This window comes from Podarcis erhardii, assembly GCF_964252035.2.
Source record: "Podarcis erhardii genome assembly, chromosome: 1".
NCBI classification, from domain to species: domain Eukaryota; kingdom Metazoa; phylum Chordata; class Lepidosauria; order Squamata; family Lacertidae; genus Podarcis; species Podarcis erhardii.
The window spans coordinates 73841851-73860750 of NC_138497.1; the positions used below are offsets into that span (position 1 = coordinate 73841851).

Sequence of the window (18900 nt, forward strand, 5' to 3'; positions counted from 1 at the left end):
ACCCTGTACACACCATGCATTTATGCTATTGTGTCTTTTCCCCTTGGCTTTTTTCAAGAGAGGGATGTTTTCGGTTCATCTCAGCATTTTATTTCCAAAGCAGAGGAGCCAATATATAGTTGGGTTCCATGTTTGCATTTTACCTGGGAATCCCATAAAAATAAAACTGACTCAACAGAGGAGTTTAAAAATACCAGATCAATGGCTATGCTTGCTGAGGCTGATGGGAGTTGAAACCCAACTATGTCTAGAAGGCCAAAGGTTCTCCACCTCTAGGCTAAATGATTTCTCCTGCTTTTTTTTAGTTATATACTAAGTAAATAAGTATACAATTAAATGAGGGCACCTATGGTATCTGGGGTAGAGAGAGAGTAATTAACTGCAAAACTAGCCTGGAAATGAGGATGAATCCAAGCCTTTCTGCCAGGACTTCTTTTTTCATTTCGCTCCTTGGAGTTAGCCAGCATAAATGTTGCTCATTTCACATTTGTCGTATTTGTCTAAATTGTGCTGTGATCAGATCAGCCTGACTCCTCTTATATATGTACCGATTCGTGCTCAGCTAGTTGCATTCCATTAATTTACTCGGCATTTATATATTCCACCTATTAACTCTTGCTTTTTGATCAGTTTGCATTTGCCTGTGCTCATTGTAGCTTTTAACAGCTCTACTGTTGTCTCAATCAGCTTACATCCTAGTTAACACTGTATAATTGTAGAAGGACTTCTGAACCCTGGATCTTGAATGGCTGTCCCTGCCCCTGTTTAAAAACTCACATTAGCAAGGAAATAATACACAGTGATTAGAGACAAATTTCTACGGCCAACTCACATAAATGCTAGAATGAATAAAAAATCGATGGTTGTTAGGAAGAATCCCTGCTAGGTGCCCTTTAACAACCTATGGATGTGATTAGGAGTGCAATGAGAAAAGAGGGTTCTGTTAACATGCCTCCATGCTGGTCTTCCAGGAAGCTCTTACAATGCAGACCCAGTTGAAGCAGAATTTATCATGTATAATAGATAAAAGTAATAGAATGGCATGCTGCGCTTTCTTGCTGTACACTAATGCTCTGTGCTATGCTAAAAGATCCCCCCAACTATTAGAGCAGTATGAAAAAGAAACAGAGAATTTATGATTATCTCCTAGTGACAGTCTTCCAAGTCCCCAGGGTTCGCACGTCAGACGCATGATCACGTCCCTTGCTTTACAAGGCTGCCACGAACATCTAAATAACACTGTCAGGATCGCAGAGAGGTCTGTCCATCAGGCAGTTCCAGCCTTGCATCCCAATTGGTGCTCACTGTGCCATGGAAATATGCCTTTCATAATCTGTTAGGAGTGTTTCTTGGGCTGATGCTTTTTACCATAACATAGCTAGAACTCTAGAACTTAATTGAGAAGAAATTGACCTTGTGGGTTAAATGGGCCAAAGATTCCTTTACCTTCCTTTAAAGAAAGAAAACAAAGATTTGATGTGTTGGAGTGGCATTTTCTCTTCTTATAATTGTTTTTAACAACAACAATGTAATAATATTTCATATGAAATTGCTTGCACCACTGTGCAAATAGAAGACATTTCTGCTCATGGGCGTATCATAAAGCCACTCTGGAAAGTCCCCTCATCCCTTAAAAGCAATTTCCCAGTGGGATGAGGGATGGAAGAAAGGTAGAAAAGTTGGCCACACATTAACATGGAAACCAAATCTTATGAGGAATTGTTGAGAGAGTTGGGTATGTTTAGCCTTAGTCATCTTCAAATTTCTAAAGGGCTGTCACACAGAAGATGGAGCAAGCCTGTTTTCTCCTGCTCCATAGGCTAGCACCCAAACCAATGGATTTAAGTTAAAAGAATGAAGTTTCTTGTTAGGAAGAACTTTCTGATAGTAAGAGCTGTTCGACAGTGGAACAGGAAGTGATGGACTCTCTTTCCTTAGAGGTTTTTAAGTAGGATGCCCATCTGTCATGGATGCTTTAGTTGAGATTCCTGCGTCGCAGGGGGTTGGACTAGAAGACTCCACTATTCTATGATTCTATGTCTTCCAGGTCCTAAGCCTACTATTCTAGCCACCAGGTCAAGCTGGCTGTGTACTAGATTCTAGTAACTGGAAGATGTTCACCCATTGCATGATTTAAGATTTTGCATAGTACAAAGAAATAATGCACTACATTCCTAAACCTATGATATATGATCTGTATTGTGGTGCAGTAGGAGTTTAGTAGGAGCTGATATTTGTAATGCCTTTGGCAATGATTGGCTGAACTGCCCTGACATCAGAGAGCCAAGGCAGGAAGAAGGGCTTTGGTCTTCCATTTGTTGAACTGTTCTGTTCTTAGGGAGAGGCAGTGCATGAAAAAGGGACTAGGAGGCAAAAGGAGTATTGGCTTAGGAAGTAGGAGTGGCGGGCTTATGAAAACAGCAAGGCAAGGGAAACTGGTTGGAGCAGCTTAGCAAATGAGGATTCAACAAGGGGAAGTGATGCAAAGGAATGAGAGCAATTGAGGAAAAGCAAGATCATGAAAACTGAAAGAGGGCAGAGGAAAGCTACACAAGGCCAGGAGCTGCAGAGATGAGAAAGCATTTTTTTAATTTATTTTTTGAAGATAACAAGTCACATTTTTGGCTGTAGGCCAAAAAAAAATTGTAAATGCGTAGAATTTTCCTCCTTATACTAAAATGCAAATTAGTTCATAAAGTTAGATTTCTTATTATCTGCTTGACAGTGAATGTTCCCCTGTCAAAATAAAAGATACTTGCCTGATTTTTTATGTCAGGTGCTGGGCAGCTGGGCATGGTTTGGGGGAAATGGCCTGGCAGACCAAATTAGGACCCCTGCCAGGCCTAATTAGCCCCAGGGGCCAGAGGTTCCACATGACTGTGGCACAGAATAGATGAGGAGCAGCCAGCTTGTTCAGTATTGAGGGTTGCACAAAAATATGCCATGAAAGAAATAATAATGCTAACTTTCGTATTTGAGATCCATGCAGTTAACATAATTCATCTTGTTTGTAATTTTCCAAACTTTCAAAGCATTAATAGAAAAAACAACCAAATGGAAGTCTTGAAACTGCTTACACTTTTTTTAAAAAAACGACTTTGCCTCTAAATCCCCTCCCACTTCAAATTTCTCCCGCCCCTAGCATTTTCAGTTTGCCAAGCAGCTTCTTGAAGGTTACATCTGCAATCGATAAGTTTATGGGGAGTTAAGAGGCAGCAGCAGAATCTGCAGCTTCTTTTTAAAGAAATCCTTGACTGAAGGTCAATGAGAATTTTGATGCAAACTTCACTCGAGTCAGCATTTCACCAACAATTCACATTTTTCCCATTTCAGGTTATGTACATTATGTACAATGCTCATGTCCTCTGCCACAATTTCCACGTTGATCACAGTATACCGTAAATGGTAAGTTTGGTCCACATGATACATTCTTGGTTCTGCTCTAACTGGAAATGAATTGTTCAAAGCATTTGATAATGGAAGCTACTTACCAACTATTGCTAGATTGTGCTCCGAGCCACATGCAATCTGCAAAAGAAATGGGAACATAATGGTAAAGAGATGAGCCAGGCAACAAAGTTTATTGCTATCAGTGTAATCTGCACTGTCCGATTCTAAATCCAAATAAAATGGTGATGAAAAGAAAATCTGTGTCATTATATTTTGAGAATAACAGATTGCTTCCGTCATTTGATATGCATCATTTATAGTCTTCAGAGTCCTAACAAGGAGGTTTCAGCTTGCCTCATTGTAATCAGGGGCATCACTTCAGGTTTTAACAGAGACAAACAGTTTCCAAAGGCAATTCAGCAAGATTCAAAGTCCGACTTTTGGATGTATTCCAAGTGAAACTGGAAGGAAGTGGTGTATTTTAAAAGTATGCTTTAATTATTTTTGTTATTATACTTCATAATAATTATAGTGATCTTCTCAATGCAAGGCAAACGCTTTTTAAAAAAACACCCAAAAATAAATTTGTGCTTTTGGCATGCCTTTCTAGTGCAAAGGCCCATTTAATTTTTGAGCTGGCCAGAGGTACAGATGTTCCTGAGGAATAATTACATGTGATCTGCAACACAGGGATGGGGTGGGAAGGCAACCTGCCAGATTGTATATCTTGTTTCTTAGAAGCAATATGGCACTACTCTTCTACCCCAAAGACCATTATAGCTGCCATTCATTTTATTAGTAATAAAAATTCTGCTCCTTCAAAGGTCAGAGAGCTCACCAGGGGAAAACAAAAGTGTAACCCACTAATTATATAGTAAGATATAACTGAGTCTGACCTGATTTGAAATGTGACCATTCCACTTTATTTTTCCCCTCTCACTTTGATCACTCCAGATAAGGACAACATTAAAATAACAACATACCCATACAACATCAGAGCAGATAAAGGGAACCTCCCATTTCCCTCTCATGAAAAGGTCCCACCTCTACAAGATCCAAGTCGTGAAACAAAATTCCAACTTCTGCAAATGATGAGCCTATCATTACTAATTAAGAAAAAGAGCAGGTTGCAAACATTCCCTTCATATTCAAGCCCAGAAAAACCACCAATGTATTCTGTACAAAGGAGGGCTGCTAGGGACATGTATTAGGACTTGCTAGAGGGAGAACCTCTCACCCAAGCTGATACAAGTAAATTGCTTATTGAATAAAGTGGTACCTCGGAAGTCAAACAGAATCTGTTCCGGAAGTCCGTTCGGCTTCCAAAGCATTCGGAAACCAAGGTGCTGCTTCCGATCGGCTGCAATAAGTTCCTGCAGCCAACTGGAAGCTGCGGAAGCCACAGAAGCCGTGTCGGATGTTCCGGTTCCAAAGAACATTTGCAAACTGGAACACTCACTTCTGGGTTTGCAGCATTCGGGAGCCAAAACGTTCAACTCGCAAGGTGTTTGGGATCCAAGGTACAACTATACTTTGGTCCAGGGCTCTACAGAAATCCAAATTACAACTGATTTTGATCTCATCTTCTAAGTAAATTGTTGCTTTAACTCTTGAACAACAACACAAGGGGGATGATCTGTATCAGGACAGGAGACAAAATTTTAAAGCCAGTGTTACAATCTAGATCAGAAGGGAGGCACTCCTCCAATTTCCTTTTTAAAGCCATTCACCATTGGTCAATTCCTTCCATGGCAGGATTCAAGTGTTATTTATCTCTCTGTGGGGCAGATGCACAGGTTTGCATCTACACAGAAATAGGGAAAACACTGTACAGAGTCAGAAAAACAGCAGAAGCCAGCCTCCTAAAGTCAAGCACTGGGGTGCAATGCTCATAAAGCTGCTTAGCTCAGAAGAATTCCAGCAACCTTCTGCTAGCTAGGGAGATGGAAAACCTGAACTAATCAGAAACAAGCGGAATTAAATTGCAATCTGTGATTGTAAAAAGTGGCTCTTTAACTAGTTTGAGTGCCACAATCAAGAGTATTGATAAGCAATAATTACCCCCAAGCAATCAAGCAATAAGTGGCACAATCAAGACTATTGATAAATATAAATATTGAACAAGGAGATGAGATCTCCTACTTATATAGTGCAATGCTGACATCTCAAATGGAACAGATGCATCTCTAGTTCAAAAGCACAGAAGTACGTATACACACACACACTTAATGGCAGCATCTGGAGAGGGCCCAAATGGGAATTGGTGTTTCAGTGGTTCCGGTACTACCTCAGGACCGAGTCCAGAAATTAACTTGGGAGAGTGCTTTTCAGTCCCATGGCAGTTGTGTTATGGGGTGCCATGTTGCAGGGCACTATTTTATCTCCAATGCTATTTACTGTATTTTTCACTCCATAAGATGCACCTGACCATAAGACGCACCTAGTAATTAGAGGGGGAATGCAAGGAAAAAAAATATTCTTTAAAGGGAGCGCTGAGCAGAGCCTGTATGCATCCCAGGCTCTGCTCAGAGCTCCCTTTCACGAGCCTCGTGGAGCGTGTGTGCAGTGCTTGCAGGCTTTTCCCCAAGGAGGGAGAAGGACAGCCCGTCAGTGATTCCCTCCTAGGGGGAAAGCCCCCAAGAGCCGCAGACACGCTCCTTTAAAGGGAGGCTCTTTAAAGGGAGCTTTGGGGGGCTTTTCTGGGAGGTGGGGGGAGGGACTGATGGGCTGCCCTCTGTCCCTTCCCTCACCTCCCGGAAAAGCCAGCAAGAGCCGCACGCTCTTTAAAGGGAGTGCGGCTCTTGGGGGCTTTTCTGGGAGGTGAGGGAAGGGACTGAGGGGCTAAGCCAGAAGCTAGAACAGCAAGAGAGAGCACTGCGCAGTGATCTCTCTCACTGTTCTGGCTTCTGGGATAGGAGCGTAAAGCCTTATCAGGGCAGCGGGATGAAGGCTGCGCTCAAGAGGCTTTGTGCGGCTATCCCTGAAGCCAGAAGAGCAAGAGGGAGCAAGAGTACGCAGCAATCCCTCTTGCTCTTCTGGCTTCAGGGATAGCTGCGCAGCCTGCATTCGCTCCATAAGACTCACATACATTTCCCCTTACAGTGGTGCCTCGCAAGACGAAAAGAATCCGTTCCGCGAGTCTCTTCGTCTAGCGGTTTTTTCGTCTTGCGAAGCAAGCCCATTGACGGCTTAGTGGATTAGCGCTATTAGCGGTTTAGCGGCTTTTAGCAGCTTTTAGCGGCTTAGCGGCTTAGCGGATAAGCGGCTTAGAAAAAGGGGGGGAAAGGGGAAAAAACCCGCAGGAACTCGCAAGACATTTTCGTCTTGCGAAGCAAGCCCATAGGAAATTTGTTTTGCGAAGCACCTCCAAAACGGAAAACTCTTTCGTCTAGCGAGTTTTCCGTCTTGCGAGGCATTCGTCTTGCGGGGCACCACTGTACTTTTTAGGAGGGAAAAGGTGTGTCTTATAGAGCGAAAAATATGCTAATGTCTATATGAAGCTGCTGGGCATGCTCATTAGGAGTTTTGGGGCAAGTTGCCATTCAAACACTGATGTTACTCAGATCTGTTTTTTCACAACATATGAATTGTGTGGCTTGAATCCTGGTAAAACAGAGTCTCTGTGGGTCAAGAGATCATCTGCACTAGATGAGGCTGTACTCTCCCTGAAGGAGCAGATATATAGTCTGGGGGTGCTTCTGGAAACAGTTCTGTCACCAGAAGCCAAGGCAGCTTCAGTAACTAGAAGTACCTTTTACCACTTGTGCCTGGTACAATATCGCTGTGTTCATCCTCTGAGCCAAAGGTAAGACCCATGTTGGCTTTTGAAGCAAAAGGCTAGAAAAAGTTGAGCACTGGGCAGCTGACTTAGGGCAGAAGGAGTAAAAATAGCCTCCTCTGTTTCTGTCCCTTCTTCTCCTTTTCTGTCCCAAAGCATACTGGTCTGTTTTTATTGCTGCCATCATCTTCCACACAGTCAAAGTAATCTTTCTGAAGCGCATACTTATTCATCAGCTTGCTTAATCAGAAGCAATTGTATTTTCATTAAAACGAGGAACTGTAACCCAAAGAATCACACTCCTCAAAGGCGGCACAGCAATTCAGGTACCTTAACAGGAGAAGCCTATACATGTCTACTCAGATGCAAGTCTTCACTTGCACATACTGGCCTGCAGGATTGATTTCAAGCAAAGGCTTGACTAACAGTGCAAGAAACCGTATCTTAACCATGGCATTTGGCAAAGCTTCAGAAGGCACCTAACCATTTTGGAATCTGTGCTGTCCACTTGCGATGGCCAACCTTAAAAAGGATTCTTTACATTTCCACAGAAACAGAGGTGCTTTCCCTTTTTGCCCTGTCACCCCCTTTTCAACCCCTTTGTACATGCCCCATGGACCAGTTATCTTTAGAAGCACCTTCAGGGCGTATGTGTGTCATTAGGGAAGTGTTAGAGTAATAAATAAGAATTCAATTTTTTAAATGGAACTCCTGAGTTATTTATGTCTCTTCAGGGACTTAGGTACCAGAAGGGTTATTACTAGCATCATAAATTTTAGATGTTTCCCTGCAGGCTGTATGCTGCAGGATCTTTTGAATAAGGAGTAGAACTTGAAGATCTCAACTTGGGAGTGGAGATGCAAGTTGCTAGTTCTCATAGTTATATAACTATGACAACCCCCTTTCATAATATGTGTACTAAAAGATCAGAAAGCAAAGGGGAAGAATTGCTAGTGGTCAAGGGTGAATATTTTTTCTTTAGATGGATTAATGGGAACAAAGGACAAAGGGAAAGGATTTGCAGGGCAGGAAATTATGTTTTTCCCCTCTATTTCAGGCTCTACCTCACTGTCACACAGTTGGGCGCAGAGTTGCTCTCTGCTACCATCCGACTCCCACCTGGCAAAGGGGAAAGGGTGCATCTCAGGTTCAATCCCCAGCTGGGAACAGGACTCCTGTCTAAAACCCCAGAGAATCACTGCCAGTCAGTATAGACAATATTATATATGTTCCACTTTGTGCATCTAATGAAGTGGGCTTTAGTTCACAAAAACTTCTACCATTTTTAAGGCACCACATAATTCTTCGTAAATTTTGCTGCAACAAACTAATACCAATACCCCTTTGTAAAAGTGTAGACAACAGTGAGCTAGAAGAATGCAGTGTACAGCTCAGTCTAAGGCAGCTTCCTATGAGGTATCTTGCTATATGAACAATCTCCATTTTAGCCCTTATCCTCTACCCCGGGCCACATCTTCATTACTAAGCTTCATGTCCTCCACAACTTCTGTCTAAGTTATCTGTGAGAGAGATTTGGATCATGCCCACGGTTAGTAACCACACCAATTAAGTTCTACCTGTGCTTTAAAATGATGCTTATGCAGGAGTAGTAGTTGCACAAGTACATGGATCGGGATGTGCAATCAAATGTGGACCATGTGGAAAGCAATGCAATGTAGTTAAACAGCATCAAAGCTTGGGTGCTTGTTTCAATTTGTGCTTTGAGTGTGCATTTACGTCTGAGGCTCAAGAGCCAGCAAGTTATGAGGAAAAGCCCAAAGTGGCTGCTCATTCAAATGGATGGTCACCTGGAAGTAAGATCAAAGCATTCAATGGTGTTTACTTCCCAAGCAAATGTGTGAAAGGCTGCAGCCAAAGTACACAATTTTGTTATCTAAGGCACAAATTTCTGCACATTAGTGCCACATTTAATTAGAGTTAACAGGAATTCAGAAAGGATCCACAATTTATAAATCCCCTGGAATATTTGGTGGTGCAGAACTCTTTGAGTGGATTCTGACAAACTAGTTGTGTTGGTGCAAGTATTTTCTGATTGTGCAAATGGACTTACCCTCCTTCTCTTCTCCCTGCACACCCTCTGTGCCCTTCCCAAATCTGCTCTGGGTGATTGGGGGCCCCGTTAATAAATTTAAGGGATGTGCAGGGGTGCAAGGAGAGAAGTGAGGGAGGAGACATTCTGTTGCACACCCAAAATTCATTGACACTAATGGAACTACTTCATTGGACACCACCATTTTTTAATTTACATTTTCTTTTCCTTCAAAGAATACTTAGGGGCATCTCAATAACTCTAAATCACTTAATAAACATAAATTCATATTTCAAAGATGAAATATTTCCACCTTTATTGTGGCTCTTTCACCACAACCTCACCAAAGCACTTTACAAACAGCAGCTAATGATGTTTCCTTTGTTATAATCTGTCAGGGCAAGAGGAAGAAATCTGACACTCCTCTTGTTCCTCATTAAAATACACTACCACCCTGCAGTCCTGCCCGGACATTATCTAGTAGTACCATATATGTTTTGTGGATCTAATAGAAATAAGTGCATTGTGTTTGTCTTCATCAGTAAAAGTCAGCACCAAATTCAGGAGCTAGCTAAATGCTACTGGAGTGGAATCTGGGCACACAGCAGTGGTAACTATGCCATCCCAGGTAATGTATGGACTAAGGTATATTTATTTATTCGTCAGCGTATTTGCACCACCCTTCAAAGAAATCCCTAGCATGACGCACAACAAAATCAAAATGCATTAAGACGGGCCAACCAAATAAAAACAGCATACTAAAAATAATATTCTCAAAGCAGGCGGGATTCTGGGGAGAGCATTTGGTAATCACAGTGTTTGGTATTTAAACACCTAAGAAGGTATTTTCCTCTGTTACCACCCGCCACAGCTTGGTAGAGCCTCTACTGAAGATTTTACTGCCTGGAGAAACAGATGGGTAAACCTTTTGCAAACTGACTTTTAGAGGGAGGAATGGCACAGTTTCACAAAATGAATAGCATGCCCTAAAGATATATGTAATGCCCCTGGGCATCTATATGCAACGAAGATATTCCTTAATACTTTTGTTATACTAAATCACAATGTGCAAGAGAAAGCAGTCCTGTCCATTCTATTCGTCTCTAGTGCATAGCTTAAAAAATAAATAAATCGCAGTCTGATGAGTAGTTCAGAATGTATTACAAACGTAAAGATGAATGACCACTCTTATTTTAATACATGGCTATAGTACCAATAAGAGAAAAGAGAAATTAAAAGATTATCTAATGATATATTATCTAAAGGCTGGAACCTTTTATCAAAGTTTCAAATTTACATTTAGTCACAGGTATCTTAAAATCCCACTGCCAGTTCTTTTTTTGGCAACATAACCAGACAGCCCAGAAAAATATTATATTCTCTCTGGGTTTAGAAGTCAAAAGGGAATGATAAGTAGTAACAGAGACTTGCAAATCAGTAAAAATCAACGCTTATGTAACACTGCATAATCATTTTCTCCTGCTGCTCCCTCATGCATTTGATTAATGTATTGTACCATTGATTTGCACTGTTTGACATATCCCAGCTACATTTTGTACGCATAATTCCACAGATAAAGAAAAAGTAGTGAGAGTTTAATTAGAAAAACTGTCAGTTTTAAAGAATCAAAGATTTAAAACTTTCTGGATCACATCAGTCTTGATAAGCAGAAGGCAACTCGCCAAAAACCCAAGTCACCTGCAAGCTAGCAACAGATCAAATGCACATTGCCAAGAACATATTTTTAATGATGTTAAGTATATTTCAAGATTCATAAACTAATAGGGTATTTCAGGACAGTGGGATACTGAAAAGGTTTGCAAATGGTTACAAAAGCTAATATAATTTATTCAGTTTACCGGGAAATTGGGGAATTGGAAAATATCTATAAGGTAAACAAAATAAACTATTTAAATAATCACATGGTATCCAGAAAAGCAGTTCCGTTAGTACAAGGACCTCGGCTGTGCAATAGAATTACCCCTTGCTCTCCTCTCCCCACACATCCCTAAAACAGTTCTGGGTTTCCCCCAACTCTCAGGAGCAGCTTTTTGTGGGGGGTGAGGAAGGGAGAGGAGAGAGAAGGGAAGTTCCATGGAGCAAATGGAATTCCTTGCACTTACAGAACTACTTTACTGGATACAACCTATGGAATCAGATTATACATCAATATTTAGCAAATTATATATTTTCTTGTCCAAATGATGTGTATATCATACTCCTTTTACGCACATGCCACATTTCCTCTTCGCCATATACTATGCTGTTCCATTAAGCCATTTCAGAACCACACCTTAATAATGAGCCATAGAAGAAGAGTTTGGATTTGATATCCCGCCTTTCACTCCCCCTTCAGGAGTCTCAAAGCGGCTAACAATCTCCTTTCCCTTCCTCCCCCACAACAAACACTCTGTGAGGTGAGTGGGGCTGAGAGACTTCAAAGAAGTGTGACTGGCCCAAGGTCACCCAGCAGCTGCATGTGGAGGAGCGGAGACGCGAACCCGGTTCCCCAGATTACGAGACTACCGCTCTTAACCACTACACCACACTGGCTGAGATGTGTGAACTCTCCTGGAGACCATTTATGGACTCCCATACTGCAGAAACTGCACAAAGATGCATTTCTGGTTTCAAGACCTCGTTTCAAGAACTGTGGCTTTGTGTAAGAAAAAGCATCAGTAATGACTGGCAAGCACAGGGGAGTTCTCATACTTCTCCAGGAAAAGTAGAAAGAAAAATTACAGAGTGGACTGTGCTTGTTATCTAGCACATTCTGTGGTAGTTGAAGAGGCTACTGTGCTCTCCTGTCATTCCCAATACTTTCTAGAAGATACTGGCATTTTTCAAACTGGTTCAGTGGTCAGAGGTTCCCACTAGAACTGCAGTGTTCAAGGTTCAAATCGCCACCTAGCCATAAAGTTTATATGGTGAATTTGAGCCTAGTCCCCAATCCAACCTATTTCATTGCCCTGTGCTGGAAGGAAGGAAGGAAGGAATTTATAATAAAACTGAATGAAGAAAATTTTAAAAATGAACTACTAAGAGCGTCTTCTGCGTTTGTTTTAGTAATAAGGCCATCAAGGGAAGCCTGGAACATGTAATTCAATATTACATATGTTGGAAAGAGTCCACAGCTATTTCATTTTGCAAACAGGATGGCAGCAGCAAATCAATTCAATTCAAAGTGCCACAAACTGGATCGTGCCAGAGGTGATGTATTTGGAACCAGAGACAGGATACTAGCAAAGATTGTTAAAGAACCTATCAACAAACTGTATGCGCTGTTCCCACAGACAATTAAATTGCTCAAGCTGCTTTTTCAGCACAAAGAGCCTATGAACATGCAGGCTGCAACCAGCTGTGATGAAGCTATCTCAAGTGCTGGCAAAGATGCTTCATTAATTTTCCAGGGATGTGAGAATAATGACAATCTTCCAGAAACATTACGGCCACTGATAGTTGTTGTTGCTGCTTCCAGAATCCCAAAGCACATTTGTTTGCTGGGTTTTCTGCATCCCAGATGAGTAAGAAACAGACCCTTAAGGAATCAACCTGATGCTGTCAAGTACCACACTGTGACGAAAGGACCGTACTCGGGAGTTTGTTCATAGTTTTCATGAAGTGAAACTGTAACCTGTATTCAGAGTTGCTGTTCTATTTGATACTCAGGGCAGAGAACAAATTCAGCTTCTCATAAATAGATACTCTGTGGAAGAAATCCCCCAGTGAACAACTACAACACAAGATTGTGGCCACACTGTGCACTGAAACCATGCAGTCCTAAGATCTATTGATGTACTCCATACATTTTTTGTCCTGGACCCAGATGAAAAGTCATCAGATGCAGAGACAGATTCACCCACCAAACTTTTCCATGTGGATCTCCTGTCTCCATCTCCTCACTTGAACCTGAGGAGGCACCTAAGCTGCTAGACTCTTATGACTGGACCATAAACTCTTCAGAGAAAATACCCAAGGAACCCCTCAAAGTTGTGCACACAGCTTGAAACCAGGTTGCTTGGAAGAAGCCAATGGCTGCAGAACAAAGTACTGGTCTGTTAACTTGCCAGATTCAACACTCAAGGGATGAGACTTTAATCTTCACTACCTAGGCAGGGCTAAAAAGCTCTGGTAGTTGTTCCAGGACAATGTTGAGACGACAAGACTTCCAGTCATGATCCTGAACCTGAATCAGCACCCAAGCCCAAGCCACTGTTCCACCCTGTCTGAAATCTGCTACCATTATACCCCTGCCAAAAACATCAAAGATAGACAGTCTGAATGATTTTCGCCCTGTGGCGCTGACACCCATTATAATGAAATGTTTCGAAAAACTGGTGAGGAAGCGCACCTTATCTTGTCTGCCAGTGGGACTTGACCCTTACCAGTTTGCGTACAAGGCAAAGAGATCCACAGAGGGTGCTGGGGCAATGGCTTTACATGCTGTCCTGACTCATTTGGAGAAGCAAGGGAACTACGCGAGATTGTTATTTGTAGACTTTAGTTCTGCATTTAATACTATTCTTCTGCATAGATTGGTGACCAAATTATTAGACCTGGGACTTCCACCATGTTTGTGCAGGTGGATATTAGACTTTCTATCAAACCGTTCCCAAAGGGTCAGGTTGGGTTCCCACGTCTCTGCGGATCTCATCACGAATACAGGGACGCCGCAGGGGTGCGTGTTGAGGCCACTTTTATACACGCTCTATACAGCTGACTGTGCCCCCAAATACCCCAGTAATAAGATCATTAAGTTCGCAGATGATACAATGGTGGTTGGTTTAATTACGGCTGGAGAGGGGGAGACGGCCTATAGGAAGGAAGTTGAGCAGTTGGGGGAGTGGTGCAGGAAAAACAACTTACTGCTTAACTTAAAGAAAACAAAAGAGATCATTGTGGACTTTAGGAAATGTAAATTGAATATTCAGCCACTTATTATTGAGGGGAAGTGCGTGGAACAGGTCTCAGTGTTTCAATTTCTGGGAATGGAGTTGAGAGACAACCTAACCTGGGGAGAGAACAGCAAAGACCTGGTGAAGAGAGCACAGCAGGTTATATTTTCTGAGAATCCTCCGGAAAAAACAATCTCTCAAAGGACCTGTTGATGGCATTCTACCATTGCACTGTGGAGAGCGTACTAACTTATGGTCTGTGCGTGTGGTTTGGGAGTTGCACGGCCAGGGAAAAAACAATGCTATCCAGGGTTGTAAAGACTGCAGAGAGAATTATTGGGTGCACTCTTCCCACCTTAGATCAAATCTATGCTGCCAGGTGCCATAAGAAAGCGGCAGAGATAGCACATGATAGTACGCACCCCGGAAATGATCTCTTTCAGCTTCTGCCTTCTGGAAGAAGGTATAGGGTTATAAAAGCCAGGACTCGCCGCCTGAAAAACAGTTTCTATGCTAATGCAATTCTGGTTCTAAACGCAGCATAAGGGGTCTCTGTAGTATAGTGTATTTTAAAACGGGGTTTTAGAGGTTTTTAGGGATTTTTGAATGTTTTATGTAGTTTTTATGTAGTTTTATGTAGTTTTGTGGTAGTTTTATGTAGTTTTTATGTAGTTTTATGTAGTTTTTCAATTTCATTGTTCCGCAAGGGACAATGACAATAGAGATATTGTATCGTATCGTCCAGACTATTTCAGAGCCATGCTTTAAGAAAGTATTCATCTGATAGATATGGTCAAGAAAAACACATCTAAAATCCAAAGCTCAGAGGGAAACCAGCAAAAGTACATTCTGCAACTTGAACACACAGGAAATAGAAAGCCTCTGTTCACAGAAGAAATGCAAAGTCAAATGTATTCAAGAACTCTGTGCAAGACTGCCATCCTCCAGCACAATCCAGAAGGCTGAATTAGCAACATATACAAGTTGGATGGCAAAAACATAGATACCACAAACTGGACCATGTATCAAGGTAAACGACTTCAAAATGTTTATTATTATTATTATTATTATTATTATTATTACAAATTTCTGTACATAATTTCTTATAGTACTATTGATTATTAATTAATTTGCATTGTATTATTACACCGTAGCTTCATATCTTAAAAAAACTTGTGTTTGGTTCCTGTCTTTGACTCTGCCATGGAAACAGCTCCTGGTATGCAGTGCTCTGCTCTGACTTTTTACTTGTCAGTTCTTCTTCAACATCTGGAATTAATTCTTTCATGCAGGTCTCCGTCTGTAGCTACCAATGACCCATCATTGCACTTAGTCCTTATCATTTAATTAGATATAGTGTTCCAGGCCATCACCTTTATATAAGGACATTCATCTCAAAGCCAGGTCTTCAGCCTTGCCTTCAGTCCTACTTATGATATTCCATATTCTCTTGGGAGGTGGAGGTTAAAATAAAAATTCTGATCTGCTTCTGAGTTGCTCTGTGCTGTCTGCTTCCATTTGTACTTCAAGTTCAATACCACTTTCTATAAAATAAAGCTCTGAGAACTCCATTCGCTATAAACAGAATCCGAAAACAGCTCTAACTCCCCCTCTTTTGACCAAAGTGGATGAAATTTGCAGGCACAAAAGCCCTACCAGAGAGGATAAATTCTGCCAAATTGTACACAGGAGTTTACCTGCATGGCCCATTTAAAGGTTTGGTTTTTTTAACTATAACTTTTTCATTCTCTGCCATAATTAGATGTGATTTGCAGGCATAGTCACCCCTTCTGTGGAGGTGATGCTTGCCCAATTTCAGAATGCTAGCTGCTGTGGCTCTCCTGTAAGGGCAAACTTTAATCTTTGGGGATAAGTACAACAGGAATCAGGGGCGGGGGGTTAGGAGAAAAGAGCATGGATCCCCAGGAAAACCTATTATCCCTGAGAGGCAGTTTATTAACTCTGTTACTCACATGTCCCCAACAACAGTAAAATATTGGGGAAATGTGATATTAACCCAAATGAAGCATTGTATTTTGGAAAGCACATGTATCCACATGCAAAGGAACTTGCAGTGAACATTTGATAAATTATAAATAGATTGTCCTGAACAGACTTAGGAGCCTGAGGGCTATTGTTTTTCCCTTTTCATAAGCACCAAGCCATGATGATGGGATGTGACATCCTTGCAATGTTTGCTTCTCACTGCATGATCCTAAAAACAAATTGTTTACAACAAAGGGATGACATTATTGTATCCTACATACAGATGTGTGTGGCAGAGAAAACTAATAAGATTACACTGAGTCAGAATTTCCAATTTGAAGAACAATTGACACTTTGGTGGGGTGGGGGATGTATATTGTGTGAAAACCACATAAAAAAAAAGCCGCATCTGCAAATCTCCTGACTTTCATCATCCCCAATATGGAAGATAAAGAAAATGTGAAAACAATTTCTCTCTGTGCTCTAAGCTGAACATTTCAGTTCAAACTTTGCTTTTTCTTCACACTTCAGCTGCCTCAGACTATATCTCTTTAATACTCAGGAAGACAGTTCCCTAAATCAATAAGCAACGGTACATGAGACACAAAAATCTCTGTTTTTAAAGATATGCTGGCTCAGGAGGGAGGGGGGACCTAACAACCTACAAAAGAGACAGCTCGTGTTTGTGGCACAAAGGCGCCCAAAAATAGAATAAACGAAAGCTGACAACTATTAGCATGTGATTCTCAAAGGTATTCAGGGTAAACTGAATTAAGGTCCCACAGAGATCCAGAACTGAGGCAATATTAAAGGCCATTCCAGAATATTAAAGGCCATTCTACACATTATGGGCCAGTAAACCCGTGTTTGTTCTTAAGCGCATATTTGACCAAGAGCTGTAGCCAACACTGGCTCTCCAGTGCATGATTCCAAATGCTATATGGATTTTCAGATATGTGTACAATTAAAAACATAAGCAGTCCCTGTTATATTAACCATATGTGAAATGATCAGAGCTACTGACAGATACAAAAAATGGTGAAAATGAAGGGAAAAATCAAACGTCATTTCCCCACCACCATCTTTTTTTTTTAATAACCAGTAAGTAAGAATAGTTTTGCGTTCTGTGTACAACATACATGTAGAATGTAAAAATGGCCTACCCTGCTCAAATATGGTTTAAAGTTCCTACACAGTTACAGGCTCCACATCAGAAAATCTTCTGAGGCCAATATTTACAAATTCTTTCAATGTCTTATCGTAATCTTTATACATTTATACTCTTATTAATACCTATAGCACCCTTTAAATGTTTATATGTAGCACCTTTTATATGTTTATACAAAGTGCACATTATACACATTATATGTTTACTTGCTTACTCTGACGTAACAGTCAAACAAAGACAGCTCTTAATCTTTATTGCCTTTAAATAAACTATTTGTTTTTAAATATCTTCCAGTAGCACCTTAAAGACCAACTAAGTTAGTTCTTGGTATGAGCTTTCGTGTGCATGCACACTTCAGATACACACATGCACACTTCTTCAGATATGTATCTGAAGAAGTGTGCATGCACACGAAAGCTCATACCAAGAACTAACTTAGTTGGTCTTTAAGGTGCTACTGGAAGGAATTTTTTTATTTTGTTTTGACTAAGGCAGACCAACACGGCTACCTATCTGTAACTGTTTTTAAATATGTACTTGAATACAAACAGCAGGCACGTCCAACAGGTAGATTGTGATCTACTGTTAGATCACAGGATGTCTGTGGTAGATCACTGGCTCCCTCCAAAGAAGCTGCCCTAAAAAAAAAACAGGCCTTCCTACTCCCCAAAAAAATCTCAACAACTTTGACCTGAACCCCAAAAAAGGGGGTAGATCACTGCCAGTTTTTAACTATAAGAAGATTACAGTCTCTTGGGAGCTGGCCACCCCAAACATACAGTAACTATACTCATTGCCACCTATGACAACTTTAAATATTTCCAAACGTTGCTTTTCTTTTTAGCAGATTGCTACTTCCTGTTTCCTGACTGTCTTTCTAAAACAATAAAAAGGACCTATGGCAGGTGCTTGTGTTTACCCCAGCTGTTTTCTCTGTTGTACTAGACCCGTAAACATAACAATAACCAGCCTGCCCCACCTTCCAGTGATATAAAGCAGCTGGTCAAACTAAGGCCATTAAGCATGAAGGGCACTGAACTATAACAGCACATAAACTGGCACCAAGCTGAGCAACATTCTAGGGCTCTCCAAATATTCTTTTGGGCAATCACGTCCCAACAGCCATGCACAATATTCTGATTTTATTTCATTTCATTGACACAAACTTATCACTTCTGTAGCATAAACTGTGGTTGCTGTACAAAAATGACTCCTCTCTCTTCAGATTTTAAGGGTAATATTCTTCTCTTTCTACTGTTGATGCCGCCACCACCATTCTTCTATTTTAGACTGTAAGCCTTGTAGGGTAACTACTTATGCAGGGAGACTGAACTTTTGTTCATATAAATCAGGGGTGTCCAACTTCCAAGAGACTGCGATCTACTCCCACTCAACAAGAGTTGTTGAGCTTTTCTTCTTTTTTAATCGTGTGATCAACCGGTTAAACAGGTTCAACTGACTTTCTCTCAAAAAGTAGGCAAAGGGTTTTATTATTTCAGCAGTAGGAATCGAAATAAATCTCAAATTCATTTTCAGTTGTCAGTGACCATTATCATGAAAGAGAGAACACCTTCACAACATTTCCTCAATTTTCCACATGCCACTATTTATGTGTACCGGTGGAGCAGATATG

At 41.1% G+C, this 18900-nt stretch overlaps 1 protein-coding gene across 3 annotated transcripts in view; it reads right to left on the reverse strand.

The window, feature by feature from the left end:
- Positions 1-18900, reverse strand: part of SERGEF (secretion regulating guanine nucleotide exchange factor) — a 102064-nt gene that overhangs the window by 38384 nt on the left and 44780 nt on the right. For all 3 annotated transcript variants that reach the window (XM_081841600.1, XM_081841601.1, XM_081841599.1), the window contains exon 10: positions 3492-3528. In XM_081841600.1, coding sequence (XP_081697726.1) covers positions 3492-3528 — 37 coding nt within the window. The remainder of the gene's footprint in view (positions 1-3491; positions 3529-18900) is intronic.